We start from the raw sequence: 23,594 nt of genomic DNA, 5'->3' as shown, positions 1-23,594 counted from the left end.
ACATACAACATTCTTACAGGGCTTGACAGGGTAGATGCAGGGAGGATGCTTCCACTGGCTGGGGAGTCGAGAACCAAGAGTCACAGTCTCAGATTAAGGTGTCGGCCATTTAGGACTGAGATGAGGAGAAACTTCTTCACTCAGAGAGTGGTGAATCTTTGGAATTCTCAACTCCAGAGGGCTGTGGAAGCTTAGTCTTTGAATATATTCAAGACAGAGATCGCTAGATTTTTGAATATTAAGGTAAACAAGGGATATGGGGACAATGCAGGAAAGTAGAGTTGAGATAGAAAGTCTGCCATGATCTTATTGAATGGCCGAGCAGTCTCGAGGGGCCGAATGGCCTACTCCTCCTCCTAATTCTTATGATCTTATAGTCTACTATTAGTGCAAACACACAATATAATCTGCTGCTGACAACATGGGGTTGATTTTAAGCAACGTTTCTGCTATATATATAAACTTATATTTACTCTGTACAGCCACCAGAGGGCTCTTCCCCTGGAGTCCCACGGGATCCCATAATCCCTTGGGAGCACAGGTATTTAAGGATGGAGAGGCACTCTGGAGACCTGCAATAAAAGACTATGGTCACACTTTACTTTGAGCTCACAGTGTTCAGTCTGACTCTTTCTCCATACATAACAACTGGCGATGAGATACAGATCGCGAACCCAAAGATGCAGAGAACAGTGGGCATCCTGGAAAAATTCTCAGAGGGAAATGATTGGGAAACTTTTGTGGAGCGACTCGACCAATACATCGTGATCAACGAGCTAGATGGGGAAGAGAACGTTGCCAAACGAAGGGCGATCCTCCTCACTGTCTGTGGGGCACCAACGTATGGCCTCATGAAGAATCTGCTCACTCCAGCGAAACCCACAGAGAAATCATATGATGATTTGTGCACACTGGTCCGAGAGCATTTGAACCCGAAGGAAAGCGTTCTGATGGCGAGGTATCGGTTCTATACCTATAGAAGGTCTGAAGGCCAGGAAGTGGCGAGTTATGTCGCCGAGCTAAGACACCTTGCAAGACATTGCAAATTTGAAGGACATCTGGAGCACATGCTCAGAGACTTTTTCGTACTTGGCATTGGCCACGAAATCATACTTCGCAAACTTTTGACTGTAGAGACCCCAACCTTGACTAAGGCCATAGCGATAGCCCAGGCGTTCATTGCCACCAGTGACAATAACAAGGAAATCTCTCAGCACACAAGTGCTGCTACAAGTACTATGAACAAAGTGATGTTGTTTTCAAATTATAACGACAAGGCAGTCACACATGCCTGCAGCTGCATGTGAGCAGATGTCTCAGAGTCCACCATCAAGGGTGATGAATGCAAGGCCATTAACACCTTGTTGGCGTTGCGGGGATGATCATCGTTTTCATTCATGCTGATTCAAAGGCTATGTTTGCAAGGGCTGTGGAACAATGAGACACCTCCAACGTATGTGCAGGCGAGCTGCTAATCCTGTTAAACCTGCAAATCACCATTTTGCAGAGGAGGACAGATCCACGGAGGATCACGACAAACCAGAGCGAGGAGGCAGAGGTACATGGGTGCAAACATTCACCATGAATTGTCCCCCGATAATGCTGAGAAACATGGAAAGCTTACTGAAGTCAGTCCCATACACCGTGGTCTTCCAGGACGACATCTTGGTCACAGGGTCGGAACACAGCCGAGCATCTGCAGAACCTGGAGGAGGTTCTTAGTCGACTCAACTGCGTGGGGCTCCGTTAAAACACTGTAAGTGCGTTTTCCTGGCACCTGAAGTGGAGTTCTTGGGAAGGAGGATTGCAGCAGACGGCATCAGTCCCACCAATGCAAAGACGGAGGCAATCGAGAACGCACCGAGGCCACAGAAGGTGACGGAGCTGTGGTCATTTCTGGGACTCCTGAACTACTTTGGTAACTTCTTCCCGGGTCTCAGCACACTGTTAGAACCACTGCATGTCTTACTACGAAAAGGGGACAAATGGGTTTGGGGCAAAAGCCAAGAAAATGCCTTTGTAAAAGCAAGAAAATTGTTATGCTCAAACAAATTGCTTGTGTTGTATGATCCATGTAAGCATTTGGTACTAGCATGTGATGCGTCGCCATATGGCGTCGGGTGTGTATTGCAACAAGCTAATGATTTCAGGGAACTGCAACCAGTTGCTTATGCATCCAGGAGTCTGTCTAAGGCTGAGAGAGCCTATGGCATGATTGAGAAAGAAGCGTTAGCGTCTATGGGGTAAAGAAAATGCATCAATACCTGTTTGGGCTAAAATTCGAATTGGAAACTGACCATAAGCCACTCATATCCCTGTTTTTCTAGAGTAAAGGGATAAATACCAACGCATTGGCCCACATCCAGAGATGGGCGCTCATGTTGTCCGCATACAACTACGCCATCCGCCACAGGCCAGGCATAGAAAACTGCACTGATGCTCTCAGTAGACTGCCATTGCCTACCACGAGGGTGGAAATGGCGCAGCCCGCAGATTTAGCCATGGTTATGGAAGCATTTGAGAGTGAGCAATCACCCGTCACTACCCGGCAGATCAAAACCTGGACGAGCCAGGACCCCTTATTATCTCGAGTCAAAAGTTGTGTGCTTCACGGGAGCTGGTCCAGTGTCCCAGTGGAAATGCAGGAAGAGATAAAGCTATTCCAGCGCCGTAAAGATGAAATGTCTATACAGGCAGACTGCCTTCTGTGGGGCAATTGTGTAGTGGTTCACAAGAAGGCCAGAGACACCTTCATCAATGCCCTCCACAGTACCCACCCAGGCACTGTAATGATGAAAACGATAGCCAGATCCCACATGTGGTGGCCCGGTATCGATGCGGACTTAGAGTCCTACGTTCACAGATGTAATACATGCTCGCAGTTAAGCAATGTACCCAGGGAGGCGCCACTAAGTTTATGGTCTTGGCCCTCCAAACCGTGGTCTAGGGTACATGTCGACTATGCAGGCCCGTTCTTGGGTAAAATGTTCCTTATGGTTGTAGATGCGTACTCTAAGTGGATTAAATATGAGATTATGTCGGCTAACACGTCCACTGCCACTACTGAAAACCTGCGGGTCATGTTTGCCACACACGGCCTACCCGATGTCCTGGTGAGCGACAACGGGCCATGTTTTACCAGTGCTGAGTTCAAAAAATTCATGACCCATAACGGGATCAAGCATGTCACATCTGCCCCGTTTAAACCAGCGTCCAATGGTCAGGCAGAGAGAGCAGTGCAAACCATCAAGCAAGGCTTGAAGAGGGTAACTGAAGGCTCACTGCAGACTTGCCTATCCTGAGTCCTGCTTAGCTACTATATGAGACCTCACTCGCTTACTGGGATCCCACCTGCTGAACTGCTCAAGAAAAGAGCACTTAAGACAAGGCTCCCGTTAGTTCACCCTGATCTACATGAAAAGGTAGAGAGCAGGCGGCTTCAACAAAGTACACATAGCTCAAATGTGTCACGCGAGATTGAAATCAATGATCCTGTATTTGTATTGAATTATGGACAAGGTCCCAAGTGGCTTCCCGGCACTGTCATGGCCAAAGAGGGGAGCAGGGCGTTTCGGGTCAAACTTTGAAATGGACTCATTCACCGGAAACACTTAGACCAATCAAACACAGATTCACGGACTATCCTGAGAAACCCACCTTTTTTGATCCCCCAACATACACACCAGTGGCAACTGGCACCACGGTTGACCACGAAGCAGAACCCATCATCCACAGCAGCCCTGCAGGGCCCAACACACCAGGCAGCCCAGCAAGGCCAGCTGCACAGCAGCCCAGCGAGGGCCCAACAAATGATTCAACAATACCAGCTTTCACACCAAGACGATCAACCAGGGCAAGAAGGGCCCCAGATCGACTCACATTGTAAATAGTTACACTATTGACTTTGGGGGGGGGGGGCGGCGGGGAGGGGGAGTGTTGTTATATATGTAAACTTGTATTTATTCTGTACAGCCATCAGAGGGCTCATCCCATGGAGCCCCAAGGGATCCCATAATCCCTTGGGAGCATAGGTATTTAAGGAGACTTCACAGGTTGGAGAGGCACTCTGGAGACCTGCAATAAAAAGACTAAGGTCACACTTTACTTTGAGCTCACAGTGTTCAGTCTGATTCTTTCTCCATACATAACAGTTTCAGATTGGCCACCCGTTTTAAACTCTGCCCTGATTTTACTCAATGGAGAGCGGAATGTAAAACTGGCGTCAGTCCAAACTCATTTCCCACCTGACAAGATAGGTTAAAATTACCACCAACCCAACACTATAAAGGAGGTGACTCTCATGCCTCTGCACACTTTCAGACTCCAGCAATTCGCAGGTTCTAAAAAAAGCATTCGGAGATGGAGAAAGCATAGACCAATTCCCACTGGCTCTCCAACAGAGTGCCAGTGCACAGCTACAACAGGAAGGGGAGTATGCTGCTTGGAGCTTATCCCTCTCTGCTTGCGGACTGTTCTCTGAGACCCTAACACCAGTATAAAAGTCCTCTAAACACAAATATGCAAACTCAATAGCAAGTTTAGCGACATGGGGTTGGTTGAGAGGACTGGTGAGGAAGGAGATATCTTGAACGCTGAACATGGATCTAACCAATGAGTGAGCATGGGAGTTCTTTTCTTAGTCCTTCTTTAACAAAAAATATAGCCACATAATAACATTGGGTCAGATTTTGCTGTCAAGTTAACAATAAGGCTGATGATGCTCACCGTTATTTATGTGGAAATGGTACAGCAACTTCTGGTGAAGGGCACATGCGCGGTTAATGCAAATATCTAAAAGATGCTGTCAAAATTGCACTGCTCTGCTGTTAGTTTTGCGAAAACGGCATCTCGCTGTCTGCCTTGCCATTGAAGTGCATTGAATGACGTGATGTTGCTAGATCTGCGCGGTAGCTATGAACTAAACCCGCCACAGATATTTAGGGCTCGTATGTGCCCTTTTATCAACACGATGGGACCTGAAGTTGGTGGACATACCGCCGCATACCACCCGCAGACCGCTGACATGCCACCCAAAATCGCCCGGCGAGAAATTCATCAGTGACATTCCGCCGGGTGGTAAGCATACCATCCGCCCACACGGAGGACCCTACAGACCGCCCAAAAGTCCAACATTGGTGGCATACACCGACACACCACTGGAGCTGCACATCGTCTAAAAAAAGGTGGTTTTATGCCGATGAGCTGTCGGCTGTTTGTAAACCACAATGTTCCTCCCCCCCAGCGATCTATTTCTCTTCCAACCCCCCCCCAGCGATCTGTCCTTCAAACCCCCCCCCCCCCGAGATCTAATCCTCCCAGAGAGATCTAATCCCTCAGTGATCTAGTCCTCCCTCCCAGAGAGAACTAACCCCCCCCAGAGATCTAATCCCCCCAGCGATCAAGTCCTCCCCCCCCACCCCGAGATCTAATCCCACCTCCCCCCCCAGAAATCTATTCTCCCCCCCAAAAAAATGAGAAAATAAATATATAAATAAATAACAATATAAGTATCATAAATAAATCAAAAACACGGCACAAAACAATTAAAAATCTAAACGTACCTCAAGACGCTTACCTACGACCCGACCTCAGCAGTCTCTGGCCTCCGGACTGCTCTTCTCAAGAGGCGGGGTGGGGGAATGACGTGTGTGCGCGGAACTCAGGACCCAAAGAGTCCCGAGTCCCAGACAATTTACCCTGCACCGCCAGAGCAGACCGTCCATCGCACTCCGCTAACGCACCGCTCAGGACCTCCTGGACCAATTTTGTCAGCACTCCGCCCCAGCGGTACCCGCCGGAATGAAACGACATACCGCTGGCATACCGCTGAGAAATGGGCGGATGACCAATTTCAGCCCCGATAAATGTTAATGACTGCCAATCTACCTCCCTGGCACCGAGAATAAGGGTGGTGTTTCATTCCTTTGGGTTGTGAACTGTTTTAGAAGATTTTAAAGATATCAAATCTAACATTGTGTAATTTTTTTCCTTACTTTTCATTTCTATCTCTTATTTCTCTCAATCCAATCTGTCTTTCCCTCTCTTTATTTCTCTTTCTGTACCTGATTTGACATTGAATTAACCCCCTTTAATTCACCCTTCTTCTCAGTCCTTCTGCTGTTTATTTCTCAATCCTTAAATCTCATTGGTAAAGGAGATACCCATTTGGATGCCCTATTCACTGAGGTCCTGGATGCCCTGTTTCCCTTGCTGCGCTGGTATCAGCTCACACTTTCAGCAACATAGTGGGCAACAATGCTTTGAGCTGAAGAGTGCAGGAACAAAATCTGGCCATTATAAGTGAATACCCATCGATACCTAACCAATGAGGACAATTATACAAGTCACCTTTAACTTTGTTGGCTGTGAGTTACAAAGTCTCCTGTGAGTTATATTTGAATGTATCACAAATTCCCGATATGAATCATTTATTTATTAAATGAAGTAAATAAATAAAATCAAGGACTAATCAGTTTTTATTGGAGATAATTAATGAGATCTCCGTGTAGCATGAATAATAGGTTGAGCAAGAATCCTCTGTTCTCATTTCATCATTTCTGCTAACAATCCACCAAGTTTATCTCTGAATTCAAAGTATGTGACTTTATCACATAGTAAAGTAAATTACATTTTATTGTGTGATATCAAATCACTTTGTTCCAAAGCAATTAACTATAATTACCAACTAACTTGCGTTTTTCTTATTTCCAAATTTTTTCAGACAGCTGTTCATTGGAATTGTACAAGTCTACAGATTATGGGATTCTTGTGTACAAATGCTAACTTGTTTGTCTGAAATTCCCTTCGTGCCCCATTTTAGCAGTGGGACAGTCACTGTGCTGTGGTCTTACTCTATGATCTTATCTTGAACATTTTGGTTCTAAAAAGATAATTTCCTCTTCCAGGTGCATGGTTTGGTCATTTATAAAACAATGAGGCTCTCAAAAGCATACTTAAAGGGGAAGGCACTTTCATTATAAATTTCCATGCCCACCTTTATAATACAACCTGTCTTATTAGCTTGTCACAGTGTAATTACATCCTCTACAAATGGCAGCGATATAACACTTGACGGTCTGCTGTAGTTTCAGTCACAGTTCGGAGACTCTGCCTGCTGTAGCAGTTGTATATCTCCTAGCTCCTCCATCTGTGCTGCAGAGAAACGCAATTGATCCAGGCAGCTCTACTGCTCTGCTTCTCAAATTGACATATATTTTGTTATTTAACTATAATTAGTATAGCATCGAAGTTTATAAAAAGGAGAAACAGAGTGAATGGGCTAGAAATGTTGCTGAGGGTTCCTGAGGCGCTAATGTCAGGTGGCCTCTAAACTTAGCGGTGGAAAACATTCAGCGACGGAAACAGCAACATTCAGTTTTTGCTCCAAGAGTGGAATGGAGTGTTCCACACTTTTCTTCGGGCGCAAAAACTGAATTTGCACACCTGGGTCCGCAACTGAATATCCTATGCTAAAGGGGCAGCTTCGTAGCGACCTATCAGAGCCCTCCCTGCAACAACAAAAATTCGGAACAAAAAACACAAAAAACATAAAAAAACATCCCTATACATTATTCACCCCAAATAAATTTAAATCGCAAAAAAAATATATCAATCACACTTACCTGATGCAGTCATGCCTTCCCTTAGCGCCCCGGGATAGCTCTGCACACCTGCCTTCTCTGGCGGGGTCACTAGGAGGCGCTACGGGTGCAGCGCAAACCAAACTTTGCCTCCGTGTCGATCCCGGGGCATTGCACACTGGCGAGACCCTTCCAGGCAATACTCCTCAGCACCGGCGGTACCAGCACACTCAATTTGCCGAGCGATGCGAATGTCGGCGCTCACGGCTGCAAACCCTTTAGTGCCCCTGTAGCGCCCCTCACGAGGGACACTATCCAACCAAATTTCTCCCCCTATGGCTTTAAAATGGTGGCTGTATTATGGCTGCATGGTCTGATCCAATAAATCCTGCTCTCTATCTTCTCTTCACCCAAAGACTACATTCGATCTTGACTCCCCATGTGCAACATGGGAATGGTTGCATAGTGATTATTTCTGGACTAGTAATCCAGAGGCCCGCAGCAGTGATCTGGAGACGTGAGTTCAAATCCCACCATGGCAGCTGGGGAATTTAAATTCAGTTAATTAAATATTTCTGGAATTAAAAGCTAGTAACAGTAATGGTGACCATGTAACTACCATGTACCATCTGCCTCACAAATGGCCTTTAGGGAATGGAATCTGTCATCCTTACCTTATCTGGCCTACATGTGACTCCAGATCCACACATAAATGTGTTTGACTCTTAACTGCCCTCTGAAATGGCCTAGCAAGCCATTCAGTTGTACCAAACTGCTACGACAAAGTCACTGTGGGAGTGCCTTCACCACACAGAGTACAGTGATTGAAGAAGGCGGCTCACCACCATCTTCTCAAGGGCAATTAGGGATGGGCAATAAATGCCGGCCTTGCCAGCGGCACCCACATTCCATGACTTAATTAAAAAAAACACCACAGGGCATCGACTAATATACAAAGGCATTATAGTGTCCCATGTTTATGAAGTTCAACTTACAGCACCACGGGTTTGTTAAACATACTAATATTGAGTGAAGTATAGCCCTCAAGGGATTGAATTGACAGGACAACAGGTTGCCAGCTTTAAGTTGGGTTTCAACACTGCATCTGAATCATTGTGCTGAAGACAATGAAAGATAATTGGCAGTCTAGTGATCATATACACTCATTGCTGCTGCATCCACCTGATCCATTTGAACTCAGCAATGCACATTACCAAGTCAGAGTTTGCTCTTTGAGAAAGGGGTAGTTTGATAAAGCTAATACTGAAGTCAGACTTAAAAAAAAAAGCTGTGAAATCTACAGTCAGGCAGCAAAGGACTGTGTGAACGATGGATTATGGGACAGACGAGTTTGAAAATGAACTTCAACTGAAGCAAGAACATCCACCACAATGGAATAGCAGAGCGTGCTCATTATTTTTATATTATGCAAAGACAATTCGTATTGATGGAAGTGAGCGATACTGATCACGACTGTTCAGTATGTTCATCTGATGGGAAATCAGAAGTGATTCACATCAAATCTCATCCCATCAAGTGTTTTCTCAGTCATCCTCATGAGATTGGAGAAATACAGATGCGAAGGATACAAATATCCGGTTCAGATCACAAAGGGATGCTATCATTAGATCCCTGGGTTATACTAATTATACTATTGTACTAGTAGATACAAGGTGGTTTGAATCAACCTCCATAAAAGTAAAGCATGCAGACTGCTGAATGGAGTGACTGACTCCAATGAATCCCAGAAAGTGTTTGTAGCAGATTCAAATTTGTACAAATCCATTCAACAATTGACAACACTGAATGGACAAAATGTCAGCTGCCTTTGGTCAGGCTTCCTGATTAAGATATCAGTATTTTCATTCTGGACCTTTGATTGAATTTCCTGATATTTTAAATCACTTCTCATTATCTTCTTCTATTCAAGGTTCTATCCACTTCAGTTCTTCACAAAAGGATATTGCTTTCATCATTTACTGTTTGATCACTTTTTATCAATCTATTCCTATCTATTTATTTTGCCCCCATTTTATATAAATGCATCTTCTTAACCAAATTCTTCATCACTTTTTCCCTTGTAAAGAAAATGTTATCTGTGCAGGAATTTAATCTTTCTTCTCACTTAACATGGCAAAATCAAAGTACTTATGAAATATATTGGGTAGCAATTAACACCAAGAGAAATATACAAACAAAATGATTCTCAGCGTGGAACTTAGTCATGCAAAAATAAACAGGGTTTTTTTTGTTACCGCAGGTTTCTGACACACTGGTCGATCTTTCCGAAGACATGTATGTTCCTCAAGTTTCATGACTGTGACCAAACATGACAGTAAGAGAATACACACTTAGGTTCAAATTATTGAAATAAATAGCCTCTGGTGCGGTATTTGTTTTCAGTGTTAGTATCAAATTAAAACGGTCTCCAATCACATTACTCAGCCATTTACTTTTGCAGCTGTGATGGTTTCTTGGGTCATGGCATCATTGAAAGAATTTAAAATTACAGCACAAGGATCTCGAGGACTGAAATATGCACTACATTTTTAACCACATCAGGCAACAGGCTATGAGTCATGAATACTAACTGAGAACAGTAATCTAACTATAATAAGTTACTAGTTCAAACAGAACTTCCTTTACTGTTAACTCAACAGGTTAGTAAGTGAGTGTCCTATTGAAGCTATTGCAAAAGCAAAATATTGTACTGCGGATGCTGCAAATCTGAAATAAAAACAGAAAATGCTGGAAATACTCAGCGAGGCAAGCAGCATCTGTGGAGAGAGAAACAGAGTTAACGTTTCAGTTCGATGACCTTTCATCAGAACTGCCCTGTGAACTGAAGTATTAACTCTGTTCCTCTCTCCGCAGATGCTGCCTGACTTGTTGAGTATTTCCAGTATTTTCTTGTCATATTGAAGCTATTAGGTATAGCCACTCATCAACACTTTGGACACAGACCATAATAAACAATGAAGTCACACATACATCTCATTTACTTACTGTTCGGATCTACATTTTCACACAGCTCTGTTTTGGCTTCACCGTTAGGCCTGTCCGAGGATTTGTGGGATAGTCGTGAAGACATTGTTGCCGCGGTTACCACTGCCTTGAAGCTGCGCTTTCTCTTCTGGACGTTCTGCTCTGGGTGAAAGATGATGATGTAGACCTTCGGCATGTAGAGCATACCCAGAGCCACAGAAGCACTTAGATTCATGGATATGGTTAGGGTGGTGGTCTGTATGTACAACTGGAAAATAAAATAATGAGGGTTATATGAAGATTGTTACATCAACACTTGGCTCTTCAAAGTCAATGATGAGCACAGAAAGTTACAATGTTCACCATGTGTTATTTCCCATATTTCATTCCAACTTGGAGATCATCATGCTAATAAAGCTCAAAGGGTGGAAAGCATAGGAGATGGAAACCTTGCACTCAATAGGTAATATATTGGAGCAACATATATGCAATGTTTTATTTTTAAATCATATCCAGATTGTCAGATTGGCACCTAACATCATTTTGAGAGCATGTGACATATAACTTTACTCAACATTAAAAATATTGCTACTGTGATTATCCACAGTTGCATGTTTTATGCTTCGATGGTCCACAGATATCACTCAAACACACCTCAGTGAAATCTTTCCTTCCCACTTGAATGTCAGGAAGTCCAGGTACACCGCCCTACAGGAAATGATAGTGCCATAAAATTGAGAAATGCATCACCATGCAAAACAGTTTCATTAATCTACCATTAGATTATATCGAAGAACAAGACACCAACTGGTGTGGTTGCTCGCAGCTGCCAATGCTGACTATAATGGCGGCAACAACGTTTTTCGCATGACATATAATCATAGAATAGTGCAGCAGAGAAGGAGAGCAATCGGCCCATTAAGTCTGCATCAGCTCTTTCGAAGAGCAATCCAGTTATTCCCACTCCCCCGCTCTTTCCCCATTTCCCTGTAATGTTTTCTCCTTCCAGTATTTATCCAATTCCCTTTTGAAGGCTACTATTGAATCTGCATCTACCACACTACCAGACAGTGCATTCCCAATCCTAACCACTCGTTGCATAAAAAAGATTTTCCTCATGTCGATAATGATGTTAAAAATGATGAGGTCCCATCTGCCTGATTGAGCGGTTCAGATGGATGTTAAATATGTCATAACCATGCCTTTGCAACATTGTTCCCTCAACCAACACCATCAGAAAAACAGATTAACTGGTCATTCATCTCACTGCCATTTCTGAGATCTGACTGTGCAAAAATGGCTGCTGCATTTACCTACACAAGTGTCAATGCAGTTCAAAATAATTCATTGTATGTGAAGCATTCCAAGACATTTCTAACAGACATGATGAGATGCTATATAAATACAATTTTTTTGTTATAAATATGTGCAGAGGGTCCAGAGCTGGTAACTTGTGTTATGTCCATCTGTGACCATTTTTAAAAAAAATAGTAGATGCATATGAAGACATTGAATTAACTTAAACTTTCACCTATGGAGGATTAACCCAAATAGGCTTAAATTGTCTTTGTGGTTTTTCAAATCACTGACTTAGCATTTTTGTTGACAGAATTAAATTGAATCACTTGTTCCAGAGCGAACCCATTCTAATAAAAATCATGTCTGTAGTGACTACTTTTGAGTTCTGATTGGTCACTTTTACTTAAGAAACTGAACCAATTGCAAACAAAGACCAGGGGCTAGAACGTCCACTTTTGTGGTTATCACCCAAAAATGGGCGTTATTTCCGGCGTGGATATTAAAAAAGGCTTCGCGCCCATTCACAAAACACCTAGTTTACATTTTTGAAAATGAGCGTTACCGTGAGCGATACCAAATGGGCAGTAGCATTACATTTTTTTGACCATCTGCCGTAAAGTGTGGCCGTCCTTAGCAACGGCATGGCAATGTTCGATTCCCGCAATTCTGGAGGTCAAAGGTCACCATGTCATGCGCAGAAGAGTAGGTAGAGAGAGAGGGAGCCCAGAGGGACTGAAGGCGTGGCTGGGTGTGGTGTGGCTGCTTTGGGAGGAAGGAGGGAGACTTTAGAGTTTCACAGCAAGTAGGCAAATAAAAATTAGCTGTTACCAGCCACATATTTGACAAAATTTGCCCTATAATGGAGAGAGAGGAGGAGGCATCAGAGCACGCTGTGTAAACTGATGTTGGACAGAGCAGTGAGGTGGGAGAGGAGCACATTGGAGGCCACAAAAGAGCCAGAGGTTCTCGGACAAGGCAAATGCCTCCATCCTGCAGGAGGTTGAGTTACGCTGGGGCGATTTGACACAGGAAGGGTGTGGGAAGCCCATCCCAAAGGCCTACCAGAAGATATGGGCCGAGATAGCAGAGGTGGTCTCGTCAGCGACCAACGAGGTGCGTGAAGACAACCAATGCCACAAACGATGGAACAACCTTGTGGGATCCGCAAGAGTAAGTATTACATTGATTTACATGTACTTAAGTATTGATAACATTTGATTTGTAACAGTTATGTGTGACCATCAACAGATGTGAGGTCTTGCACTTTTACCGGAAATGTTTTACTCAAAGCTTGCGGTCATGGTGTACGTCTTTAGGTAAAGAATGATAATAATCATAATAATCATGATTACATTTGTCGGTTATGTGTTGTATCAGTCTCTGTGACAGTACCTAGCAATGATATCAGGCAATGATCTCATGCCATGTCGTCCTGTCACCTTTTACAGAAGAAGCTATCGACGATGAGGTCCGTGCAGAGGCGAACGGTTGGCCACCAGAGACCACCTGTCGCCAGCAACATCACAGAGATAAAGGAGCGAGTGCTCGCACTTGTGAGGAAGCACCCCTGGACAGCCATGGACGCAGCTGCAGACCCTGAAGTGATGCCACGTGAGTAAAGCTTACACCATTGCATCATGTAAAATCTATAGATGCCACACCCACTCACATCCAAACAATCATATATGTTAGATGATTTCTAAAGGTGTCATACAAATAATGCTGGCCTAATGAAAATCATTGCAACCGCACAATGTGTTGATGGTCATGAAATGTGATGTCTGTGATGATTTTGATAGCATTGATGCTTTTGTCGTACATATGCTGTGTGTAGTGCTGGACTGACCTTGTCACCCTAGCACCCCTTTCTCCCCTAAAAACCTCATTTGTGTTTTGTAGCTCAGTCAGCGGCCCCAGGCAAGGCCACAGAGGCCAGAAGGTGGGGGCGCGGGGCAGGAGTCAGTGGACAATCCTACTACATCTGGTGCTGAGGAGCTCTGATTCTCGCCCGTCAATCCACTGGTCTGTTCTCCACGGGTGAGAGCGCGGACTTCGAAGAACCTGCATCGCCACGCTCCAGAAGCCATTCCACCCAAAGGCCATTTAGTGGTCCTCCAGTCATTTCCGCCTCCATTCTGGAGGTACCGGCCCCAAGCACCTCTCCACAGGGCACCCTATTTGTCCCCAGGACAGCACCGACCCCGCGGAGGCCTCGTGGACGCGGCAGATCTGCTCCACAAGTGCGACATGACGGCAGAGACATAGTACAGTTGTCCAGGAGGACTGTAGACATTGGTGACCAGCTCATCGAAGCATTGGAGGGCATATCCCGACAGTTAGCAGCCATGCCGAGTACATTCCATGCATGACGGAGTCCCTGGATGCGATAGCCAGAAACACTGCTGCCACAGGCTTCCCAGTGGTTCCCGAGCACGGCACTCCATCCCTAGGTTTCGCACCACCACTGTGAACGACAGATGAGAGCAAGGACCAAGATCCTGCTTCTGCATCAGAGAATGTTGCCCCTTGGCACCCCCCGCTCCCGTACCCATGCAACCACGTCATCTGCCTTCATCCCCACCCCCCCCAATGAGGCACCGCCTGAGGAGCTCCTCGGCCAGGCGCCATGGAGTGAGGAGGGGAAGGGGTAGAGGTGGGTAGAAGGAGAGGGGGGAAGGAAAGTGAGGTACATGTGCGCAGGTGATGGCTGTGTTATATCTCCATCTAGGTGTATGCAATTTGTTGTAATGTATGGGGGCTGGGGACCATTCTCCTGCTTTGCCTTTGTATTCTGTGTTGCTGGACATGTTGAACATGTGATTTATGTCAATGGTGGAAAAAGTGGGATGTGGGCGGGGGTTGGGTGTTATTGGCTGTGATACTTATGTTCAATAACAGGTTACTGAACATAACCTTGTTGCGCATTGTCTCAGAAAGCTGGACCGTTACACACTGGTGATTCCTTACCATGAAAGGGTTAGATACAAGTTAACATCAATCAACGTAAACTTTAACTGGCACCAAGGTGATGGGCACCATTGATGTCTGAACTGCACACACACAGTAATGTGTCAGCATTGTCACTCACATCAGCACTCTTTCAGGCAAATCTTTCAGATATCAGCTCCTCACGTAAGAATGGGATTTAACAAATGCCAGCCACACCGTTGGTGTTCGTTCCAGTTAGTTCCACTTTTAGTGGACGTTTTTTTGAGCGAGCGATATTCTGGGCGATATGTGTGCGAGGTGGTGAAATTGATGATGGGTGTCTCCATGGCCGCTAGGTATGGGTAAATATGCTCTTTACGACAAAAAACAGTGGGCGGACGTTCGTATTGAATCTCGGCGTTAATTCCGTGCGGAAAGTAACGCTGGGTGATATTATGGGCGTGGATTTCGCCCATTTTGCTGATTCCGCCCCAAAAAAGTCGGCAGGCGGTAATAGTGATCTCTTGTGCTCTGAATTACAATGAGCCTATGTATCCAAGAAATGAAATGGGAGGGAATGATAAATCCGGGGTCCCTGGTGATCAGTTATTGTTTTTTTCATGCTAGTGTATGGATATCATTTATTGGATTAAAAATGGAGTAAAATAATATCCTAGAAACTCGATATCAGTGAAAACCTGCCAGTGTCACGTGGGCCGTGTTAACGGGTGCCGAAAATGACGGGACTAGTAAATTGGCACCCGTGCCCAATGTTAAACTTACTGTGCAACGCCGTTCTGGTTGCACGCTCTTCCCATTTGCATCTCCAGGCCAGCACTGCCATCATCAGCGCAAAGGTCGTCACCAAAATGGTGGCTGCCGAGTCCCGTGCCAGAGAAGGCCGTTCGAGTAGCAGCTGCAATTTTTTGGCCAGGATTCCAGTGCTAACGGATTGTGGTAAGTAGCCCAATTTACGGGCCAACGTATATTATGGACACTATAGATCTGGATCCAAACTCTGAATATTCACAGTTAGAGTTTAGGTATATCGTGTTTCTTTATTAGTAGCTTGAGGATTTAAGTAAATTAACTCTCTTTCTCCTCAGTCAAGTCTGTATCCAACTGTCCTCTGCAATAGATTGTTAGGTTACTAAAACTGATTTTTTAAAAAAAATTGAATGCCTGATTATTATAGACTGTAAAAGTACCTTTCCTATAGGATCACAGTTTTTAAAGCTTTATTAAAGCCCATCAACTGCTGATTCTTCAAATCTGTCTCCGGGTTATCATGCCATTCCTAGTTGCATTTAACTTTTGGCAATGCTTTGGATGAATAACTAGTTAATCTTTTTCTGATGCTGTTGTTTGCAGGAGATACATTGGTCGAGAAAATTCACTGCTCTGTAAGTATTGCTATGGGATATTTAATGTCCAACTGAACACGTCTTGTTCAATATCCAACTACACAAAGCAATAAGAGGCAGCTGTTGGCCAGTTGCCGGGCTATAATTCTGCCACATCCCATTCAACCATACAAGGCCATACATCAGCAATGCACAGGTCTGTATCTTAGCCTAGATGAAAGCAGCAGAAGTAAGGGAGGGGAACAGCCTTATGTCTATTGCAGCTTTGACCGTTGTTGGACACATTCTGAGACAAAGAGCAGACCTCCATAGCAAATATGGGGCAGCCATGTCAAAAATATACAAAAATGCACAATAGTCAGGTGTTAGCCATGGCTCAGTGGTAGAACTCTGAGTCAGAAGATTGTGGATTCACTTGTGTGTGGCTTTTGTATTCTACTTCCTTGCCATGTAAGAGCCAGTAGAGTGAATATTTATCTTGGTCATTGAAAGTTCATCCATTCCGGAACCAAGTATGAACATTACACTGTGCTTTACACAAAATCTCAACTAAGCTTGTAATGCAGTAGTAAATAAATTTCTCACTTAAAATCTCAGGATCAGTTCACCTGAAAGCTAAATAGCAACTTGCATTTATATAATGCCTTTTATGTAGTATGATGGCAAGCAGCCAGATTCAGAAGAATGATGGGCACAGACGAGCATGTAGGGCTGGAGGAGGTTGCAAATGTAGGCCACAGAGGAGTTTGTAAATGAGGAAGAGGATTTTAGATTCAATGGGTCCGGATAAGGCCCGTTACTGCCATTTTGCGGCGGCCATGCGGCGGAATCGAGTGGCCGCCGTGTTGCAGTCCATTGGCTGCTACGAGCCAAATTCACCTCGGGGATTTTCGGACGCTCCCCACTTCCACCCCGCTGCTGCCGAACATCCCAAGCGTGTCATCAAAGCACGCACTGCCGCTCTCCTGCACCTCCATCCCACTCCGCATGGAATTTACCTCAGAAAAGCTCTGATCTGCCGTGCGGTGCCCCTGACAGCTTTTTCTGTTGGTGCACCTTGATTTGTGTGTGAGAGCCATGGCAACACGGTGGCCCTTCAAGGGGAGGGCGCCCTACCGCGCCGCCATGTTTTTTTTATGCCAGCCGACTTCCCGATCAGCCGGCAATTATGGCCCCCGGGTTCGGCCAGGCCGCCAATAGGCAGCCTGGCACCCACTCTTGGAGCTGAACCTAAAAAAAAATCACCGATTCTCTCCCCTTTAAATTAAGGGATAGACGTAGTGACGCACACATGCACTGGCATCAGCACCACTCCGCCGCTGAGTGACAGTGGCAGAGACTCAGTCCCGCCCTGCACCAGCACTTATTGCCACACTTCTGCCCCCGTTATGACCAACTTACGGTCTGCTCGAAAAAAAAAGACAAAGACCTGAGTATGGATCAAGAGTCGACCTCTTCCGAGACGGCGGTAAAAACACTTAAAATATCATAAGTGCTCCAGCTTTCTGGCAGGGCTGAATTTCAGCCTCAATGTGGTGGTGTACTGGGAGCCAATGGAGCTTGGCAAAGACAAGAGTATTAGGGATTGGGGTACCATAGATGTTTACAGTACAGAAGGAGGCTATTCAGCCATTCATGTCTATGCCAACTCTTTGTTGGAACAATCCAAGAATAATCCTACTGCCCGGCTATCACACTATTGTCTTATATCATTCCATGCTTCAAATGTTTATCCCAATTTCCCCTTAAAAGATGCAGTGGTCTCAGCCTCAACATAATCTCCCTCCTCACTCTCAGTAACAAATGCACATAGTGGAGTATTAAACACTTTTTGTTACATTAAATACGCTATATAAATTGTGTGGTTGTTGTTGTTGTTGAGTTAGCTGATCTCATTAGGGTGGCTATTGGTCTTTGGACTGAAAATCAGTTGGTATCTCATTTCTGATCATCGGTATCAATGACAGCTGCTACAAAACCTGTCTGTGGATGTCAGGTCTTACTTAGCTGCCATACATCCTACTGTCAAAAAGCCTGCTGACCCTGTTCATCTGAAGTCAAACCTAAAGAATGGCTACTTGCTAGAGGGACTGACCAGAGCCCATAGAATCAAGCCCACCCACCTGGAGGAGAGGAGATTGTTGAACCCCAGGGGTAGCGTGAGATAAAATGAATAATGAGGGCCTATTCTGCCTGCAAGCTGTATTATAGTCCAGTAAATCGCAACAGATTAGAAATACATCAGAATCATTAAAATTGGAGCACAGAAGGCAAGCTTTTGTCCCATTGCACCTGTGCCAGTGGTAGCACTTCACCTGCAGCTGTCTAAACTGATCCCATTCCCCTACTTCTTCCCCCCACGTCTTCTTATATCCTTTTCCAAAGAACTTAGTCAATTCCATTTTAAATGATGTTACCGTCTCTGCCTCAAAAATCGTCTGTGGTAAAGCTTTCCATGGATGGAAAAACTTGATGGGCGAAAAAACAAATGGCCTCTACCTTCTTTCTTCATTCTGCTAGTGATAATTCTCAGTCTTTGGACATTTGTCCATTTGTAAAACATGCAAAACAGGTTTATGACATTAAAAAAACCTTGCTCCCGTCACACATGTGTGAGAATTCCAACTAGCTGTTGCCCCCGAGTGAACATTTGCCAAATTCGGATGCCTGGTATGGATGCTGGAAAGATCCTTTTAAAATGAGATAAGATTCTCTGGCATGTTTCTGCATCAGTTCATACGGGCATATTAAGAGAGTTCAGATTTTTAAACTATTTGATGGCCATAGCAACTGAACTTCCTTTTATGTCGAAAAGTATATTCATGCCTATTGTGGCAGTTTGCTTTGAGGCACCATCATACAGCACATTAATTTCCAAATTACATTTTATGTTTTTTTCTTATCATAGCAATAGGAGCTTTTGGACTAAAACGGAGCAAAATTACATGATATATCTTCACTGGAACCTTACCTTGTGCATAGAGTCAGCGCAGAACATAAATATACTGGGACTAGTTTCACCCCATCTCTGGGATTATATAGAATTACACAGAATCTACAGCACAGAAACATACCATTTGGCCCAATTGGTCCATGGCAGCGTTTCTGCTGCACACGAACCTTTCCTCACCTCTATTCGAAACCTATCACCAGATCCTTCTATTTCTTTCTCTCTCATGTGTTTATCTAGCTTGCCCCTAAATTCATCTATGCTCTTTACTTCAACTATTCCTTGTAGTAGCGAGTTCCACCTTCTTATCACTCATTGGGTAAAGGTTCTCCTGAATTCCCTTTTAGATTTATTGGTGACTATCTTATATTTATCGCCCCTAGTTTTGGTGGAAACATCTTCTCCACATCTACCCGACCAAACCCTTTATAATCTTAAAGACCTCTATCAGGTCACCTCTCAGCCTTCTCTTTTCTGGAGAAAGGATTCTACAATCTCCCTTCCGCAAGTTGGGAGGTAGCGGTTCCCTCTGTTAAGTCCTGACTCTAATGTACTGACTTACACGAGACACATGCTGAAGTCAAGGTCACTCAGGACCTGCACCTTTAATTCCAGCTCTCCAGTGCTGCATTTGCCTGAGACCTCCCTTTATATACCTCAGTGAGACAGGTATGGAGTGTCTCCTGCAAGTGCACCCCTGGTGGTAAGGTATGCTTATTGTTGCAGGTCATATCCAGTTATAGTCATGTATAGCATAGTAAGATACAGTTATATACAGTAATGTGAGATACATGACATCACCCTCCCCCAAGGTCTTATTGCCTTTATAGATTCAGTCTCTCAGGTGGTCTGCGCTCTCACGTGGAGCATCTTAGTTGTGGTTCAGTTATTTGTCTTGGTGCCTGTTTTTCGTTCGGTGTGATTGCTGGTATCTCGCCTGGGCTGTCTGTTTCATTTGGTGTGATTGCTGGTATCTCGTCTGGGCTGTCTGTTGAGACTGCCCTTTCCTCAGGTTTTTCCACCTGTCTGTCCACCAGGTGTGGTGTGAGTTCCACATTGTAGTCTGCCTCTGGTTCTTCAGTGTTATCAGTGAATCTACTTTTTACTTGGGCTACATGCCTCCAGCAGGTTTGGTCATTGTCCATTTGTACAACCACTAGCCTGTTTCCCTCTTTGTCTGTTACTGTCCCTGCAAGCCATTTGGGACCTCGGCCATAGTTTAGCAAAAACACTTTGTCCCCTATTTCATTCGACCTCCCCCTCGAATTTCAGTCATGGTACTCAGTTAGCTTTTGATGCATAGCCTCAACAATTTCATGCATGTCTGGGAGGATTAACGTGAGCCTGGTCTTTAAGGTTCGTTTCATCAATAGTTGTGCGGGGGGAACCCCAGTCAACGAATGCTGACGAGATCTTATGCCAGCAGCAGTTGCGACAGGCGGCTCTGCAGCGTGGGGCCTTGGATTCTGAGCATGCCTTGTTTAATGATCTGCACTGCTCGCTCCGCCTGGCCATTGGAGGCCGGCTTGAAAGGTGCCGTCTTAACATGATTTATACTGTGGTCAACTATAAAATCGTGAAATTATGCACTGGTGAAACACGGACCATTATCACTGACCAATATGTCAGGAATGCCGTGCGTTGCAAACATGGTTCTAAGGCTCACTGTGGAGGTGGTGCTCGAGTTTAAAATGGTGCACTCGATCCATTTTGAAAATGCATCAATGACTACGATGAATATTTTGCCATGAATGGGCCCACATAGTCTACATGCACCCGCGACCACGGTTTGGTGGGCCAGGGCCAGGGGCTTAGGGGGGTGTCCCTGAGGGAATTACTGAGTTGGGCACAAATGGTGCACTGACGGACGCAGAGCTCCAAGTCCGCGTCAATGCCAGGCCACCAGACATGAGATCTGGCTATGGCCTTCATAAGGACGATCCCCGGGTGCTTGCGATGGAGCTCCCGGACAAACGCCTCCCTGCCTCGTAAGGGCATAACTACTCGGCTGCCCCACATCAGGCAGTCTGCCTGTAGTGAGAGTTCATGCATGCAACTATGGAAGCATTTGACCTCCTCGGGGCAGGCATCGCGAGCCGGTTAAAACGCATCTTTTAACTAGAGATAACGTGGGGTCGCTGGTCGTCCAGGCTCTGATTTGGCGAGCCGTCATGGGCGAACCTGTGGATTCAAAGGCATTGATTGCCATGACTATCTCACAGTCCTGTTCGTCGGACCCTTCTGTGGTCGCCAGAGGTAGCCTGTTAAGCGCGTCGGCACAGTTGTCTGTGCCTGGTCTGTGCCTTATCGTATAGTCGTAAGCCGCCAGCATGAGTGCCCACCGCTGAATGCGTGCCGAGGCGTTGGCGTTGATTGCCTTGCACTCGGATAGTAGGGATGTGAGGGGTTTGTGGTCAGTTTCTAATGCAAACTTGGCCCCGAAAAGGTATTGGTGCATCTTTTTGACACCGTACACGCACGCGAGCACATCCTTCTCAACCATACCATACCCGCGCTCCGCCCGTGAAAGTGACCTGGAGGCATAAGCAACGGGCTGCAATTTACCCGCATCATTGACGTGCTGTAAAACGCAACCAACCCCGAACGCTGACGCATCACACGGAAGGACTAACTTTTTACCTGTGTCAAAAAAGGCTAAAACACTCTTGGAACACAGAAGGTTGCATTCCTTATTGAAGGCGCGTTCTTGGGCGTCCCTCCAAAACTAATCGCACCCCTTTCTGAGTAGCACGTGGAGAGACTCCAGTAGCGTGCTCAAGTTCTGCATAAAGTTCTCAAAGTAATTGAGTAGCCCGAGAAAGGCGCGCAGCTCCGAGACATTCCGGGGTCTGGGTGCCAGGTGAATCGCTCGGTTTCGGATTCGGTTGGGCGGATTCCATCAGCGGCAATCCTTTTGCCCAAAAATTCAACCTCAGGCGCGAGAAACAGACACTTCGATTTCTTAATTCTTAGACCTACCCAATCCAATCGACTTCGTACTTCCTCAAGATTGCGGAGATGAGAGTCGGTGTCCCTGCCCGTGATGAGTATGTCATCTTGAAACAAAACTGTCCCCGGGATGGACTTGAGCAGACTTTCCATATTGCGCTGGAATATAGCAGCTGCCGACCTGATGTCGAATGGGCATTGATTGTACACAAAAAGGCCTCGATGTGTGTTGATGGTGCTGTTCGTTTTCAATCTTTTCCCTCATCACATAAGGCACAGCTCTAGCCTTGTGATGGACCAGTCTGGCATTCTGTGTGATGTAGATTCTAACTTTAGCCCCTTTGAAGGTGCCCACACCTGGCTGAAAGAGATGTTCAAAATGACTTCGAACTGTTGAGCAGGAGGTCCGTTCCTCTGATGACATGGCGTGAACATCATCCCATTTCCAATTAAGTTCTGCTAGCCAGTTTCTCCCCAACAGGACTGGGAGATCCCCGGGGACAATCCACAGGGAAAGTCGGTGCACCATCCCTTTGTGTGTAACTGAGAGCATGGCGCTGCCAAGGACTGGGACGATTTCTTTAGTATAGGTCCTTAGTTTGGTGTTGATCTTTGTGAGTTTTGGTCTGTTGCTTTTGTGCGGCCACAGCTGTTCAAATTGTTGAACGCACATGAGGGATTGACTGGCCCCGATGTCCAGTTCCATGTTGACGGGTATCCCGTTGAGTAGAACCCTCATCATATTTGGAGGCGTCTTGGTGTAAGAACAATGGACATTGATCGTGTTAACCCGCTGTACCTCGGCGTCCCATGCACTGTTCCAACCGTCTTCTGGTCCGCTTTCCGACCCTTCTGATTCGTATACCAGCCGAGCTTCTGTTTTTCTGCACATGGGAGCCAGATTCCCTGTGTAGTTGCAGTTTCTGCAAACGGCATGCTGAAATCAACACGCCCTGGTTGAGTACCTTCCCCCACATCTCCATCACAGACCGTTTCCATTGTTTCTGAAGGATGAGCTGCGTCTGGCTGATCTCCCTTGAGCTTCTCTCAATCTGTTGTTGATTGCTCGCATTGTGGGTTGATGAGCTGTGATCGGCCGTTCATGTGGCCCTTGATTTTGATGGCTTCTGGCGCCACTGTCTGCTGTTGAAGGCCTGCTCTACTGCCTTTGTCTGTGTGTGGGGGTAGCGGTTTGTTTCACAATGTGAACCTCTTGTTCCGATACCTCGTTAGTTGTCGTACCCGAAGTATAGATCAGCCTCGTTTCTTCTTCGCCTGCCAAGAACGTCTGTGCGACCAGTGCTGCTGCCTCTAGACTCAAGTTCTTAGTCTCTATAAGCTTTCGGAATATGCCTGCGTGGCCTATTCCTTCAATAAAAAAAGTCTCTCGGTACTTCTCTCCTTAGTTCATCGGGGAACTCGTATGAACTAGCCAGCCTCCGAAGTTCCGCCACGAAGTCGGGTATGCTTTGGCCCACACAGCGTCTGTAGTTGTAAAACCTGTGTTTGGCCATGTATAGGCTGCTCGCTGGCTTCAGG

The 23,594-nt window shown here is 45.5% G+C and overlaps 1 protein-coding gene across 1 annotated transcript in view; it reads right to left on the bottom strand.

Annotated features, from left to right (window-relative positions):
• LOC139277363 (metabotropic glutamate receptor 7-like) overlaps nucleotides 1–23,594 on the bottom strand; it is a 921,672-nt gene that overhangs the window by 35,461 nt on the left and 862,617 nt on the right. The window contains exon 9 of the mRNA XM_070895726.1: nucleotides 10,587–10,833. Coding sequence (XP_070751827.1) covers nucleotides 10,587–10,833 — 247 coding nt within the window. The remainder of the gene's footprint in view (nucleotides 1–10,586; nucleotides 10,834–23,594) is intronic.

Source organism: Pristiophorus japonicus, chromosome 12 (assembly GCF_044704955.1).
Source record: "Pristiophorus japonicus isolate sPriJap1 chromosome 12, sPriJap1.hap1, whole genome shotgun sequence".
NCBI lineage: Eukaryota > Metazoa > Chordata > Chondrichthyes > Pristiophoridae > Pristiophorus > Pristiophorus japonicus.
The sequence above is the reverse complement of the archived record's forward strand: the minus strand, read 5'-3'. Positions and strand labels throughout refer to the sequence as shown.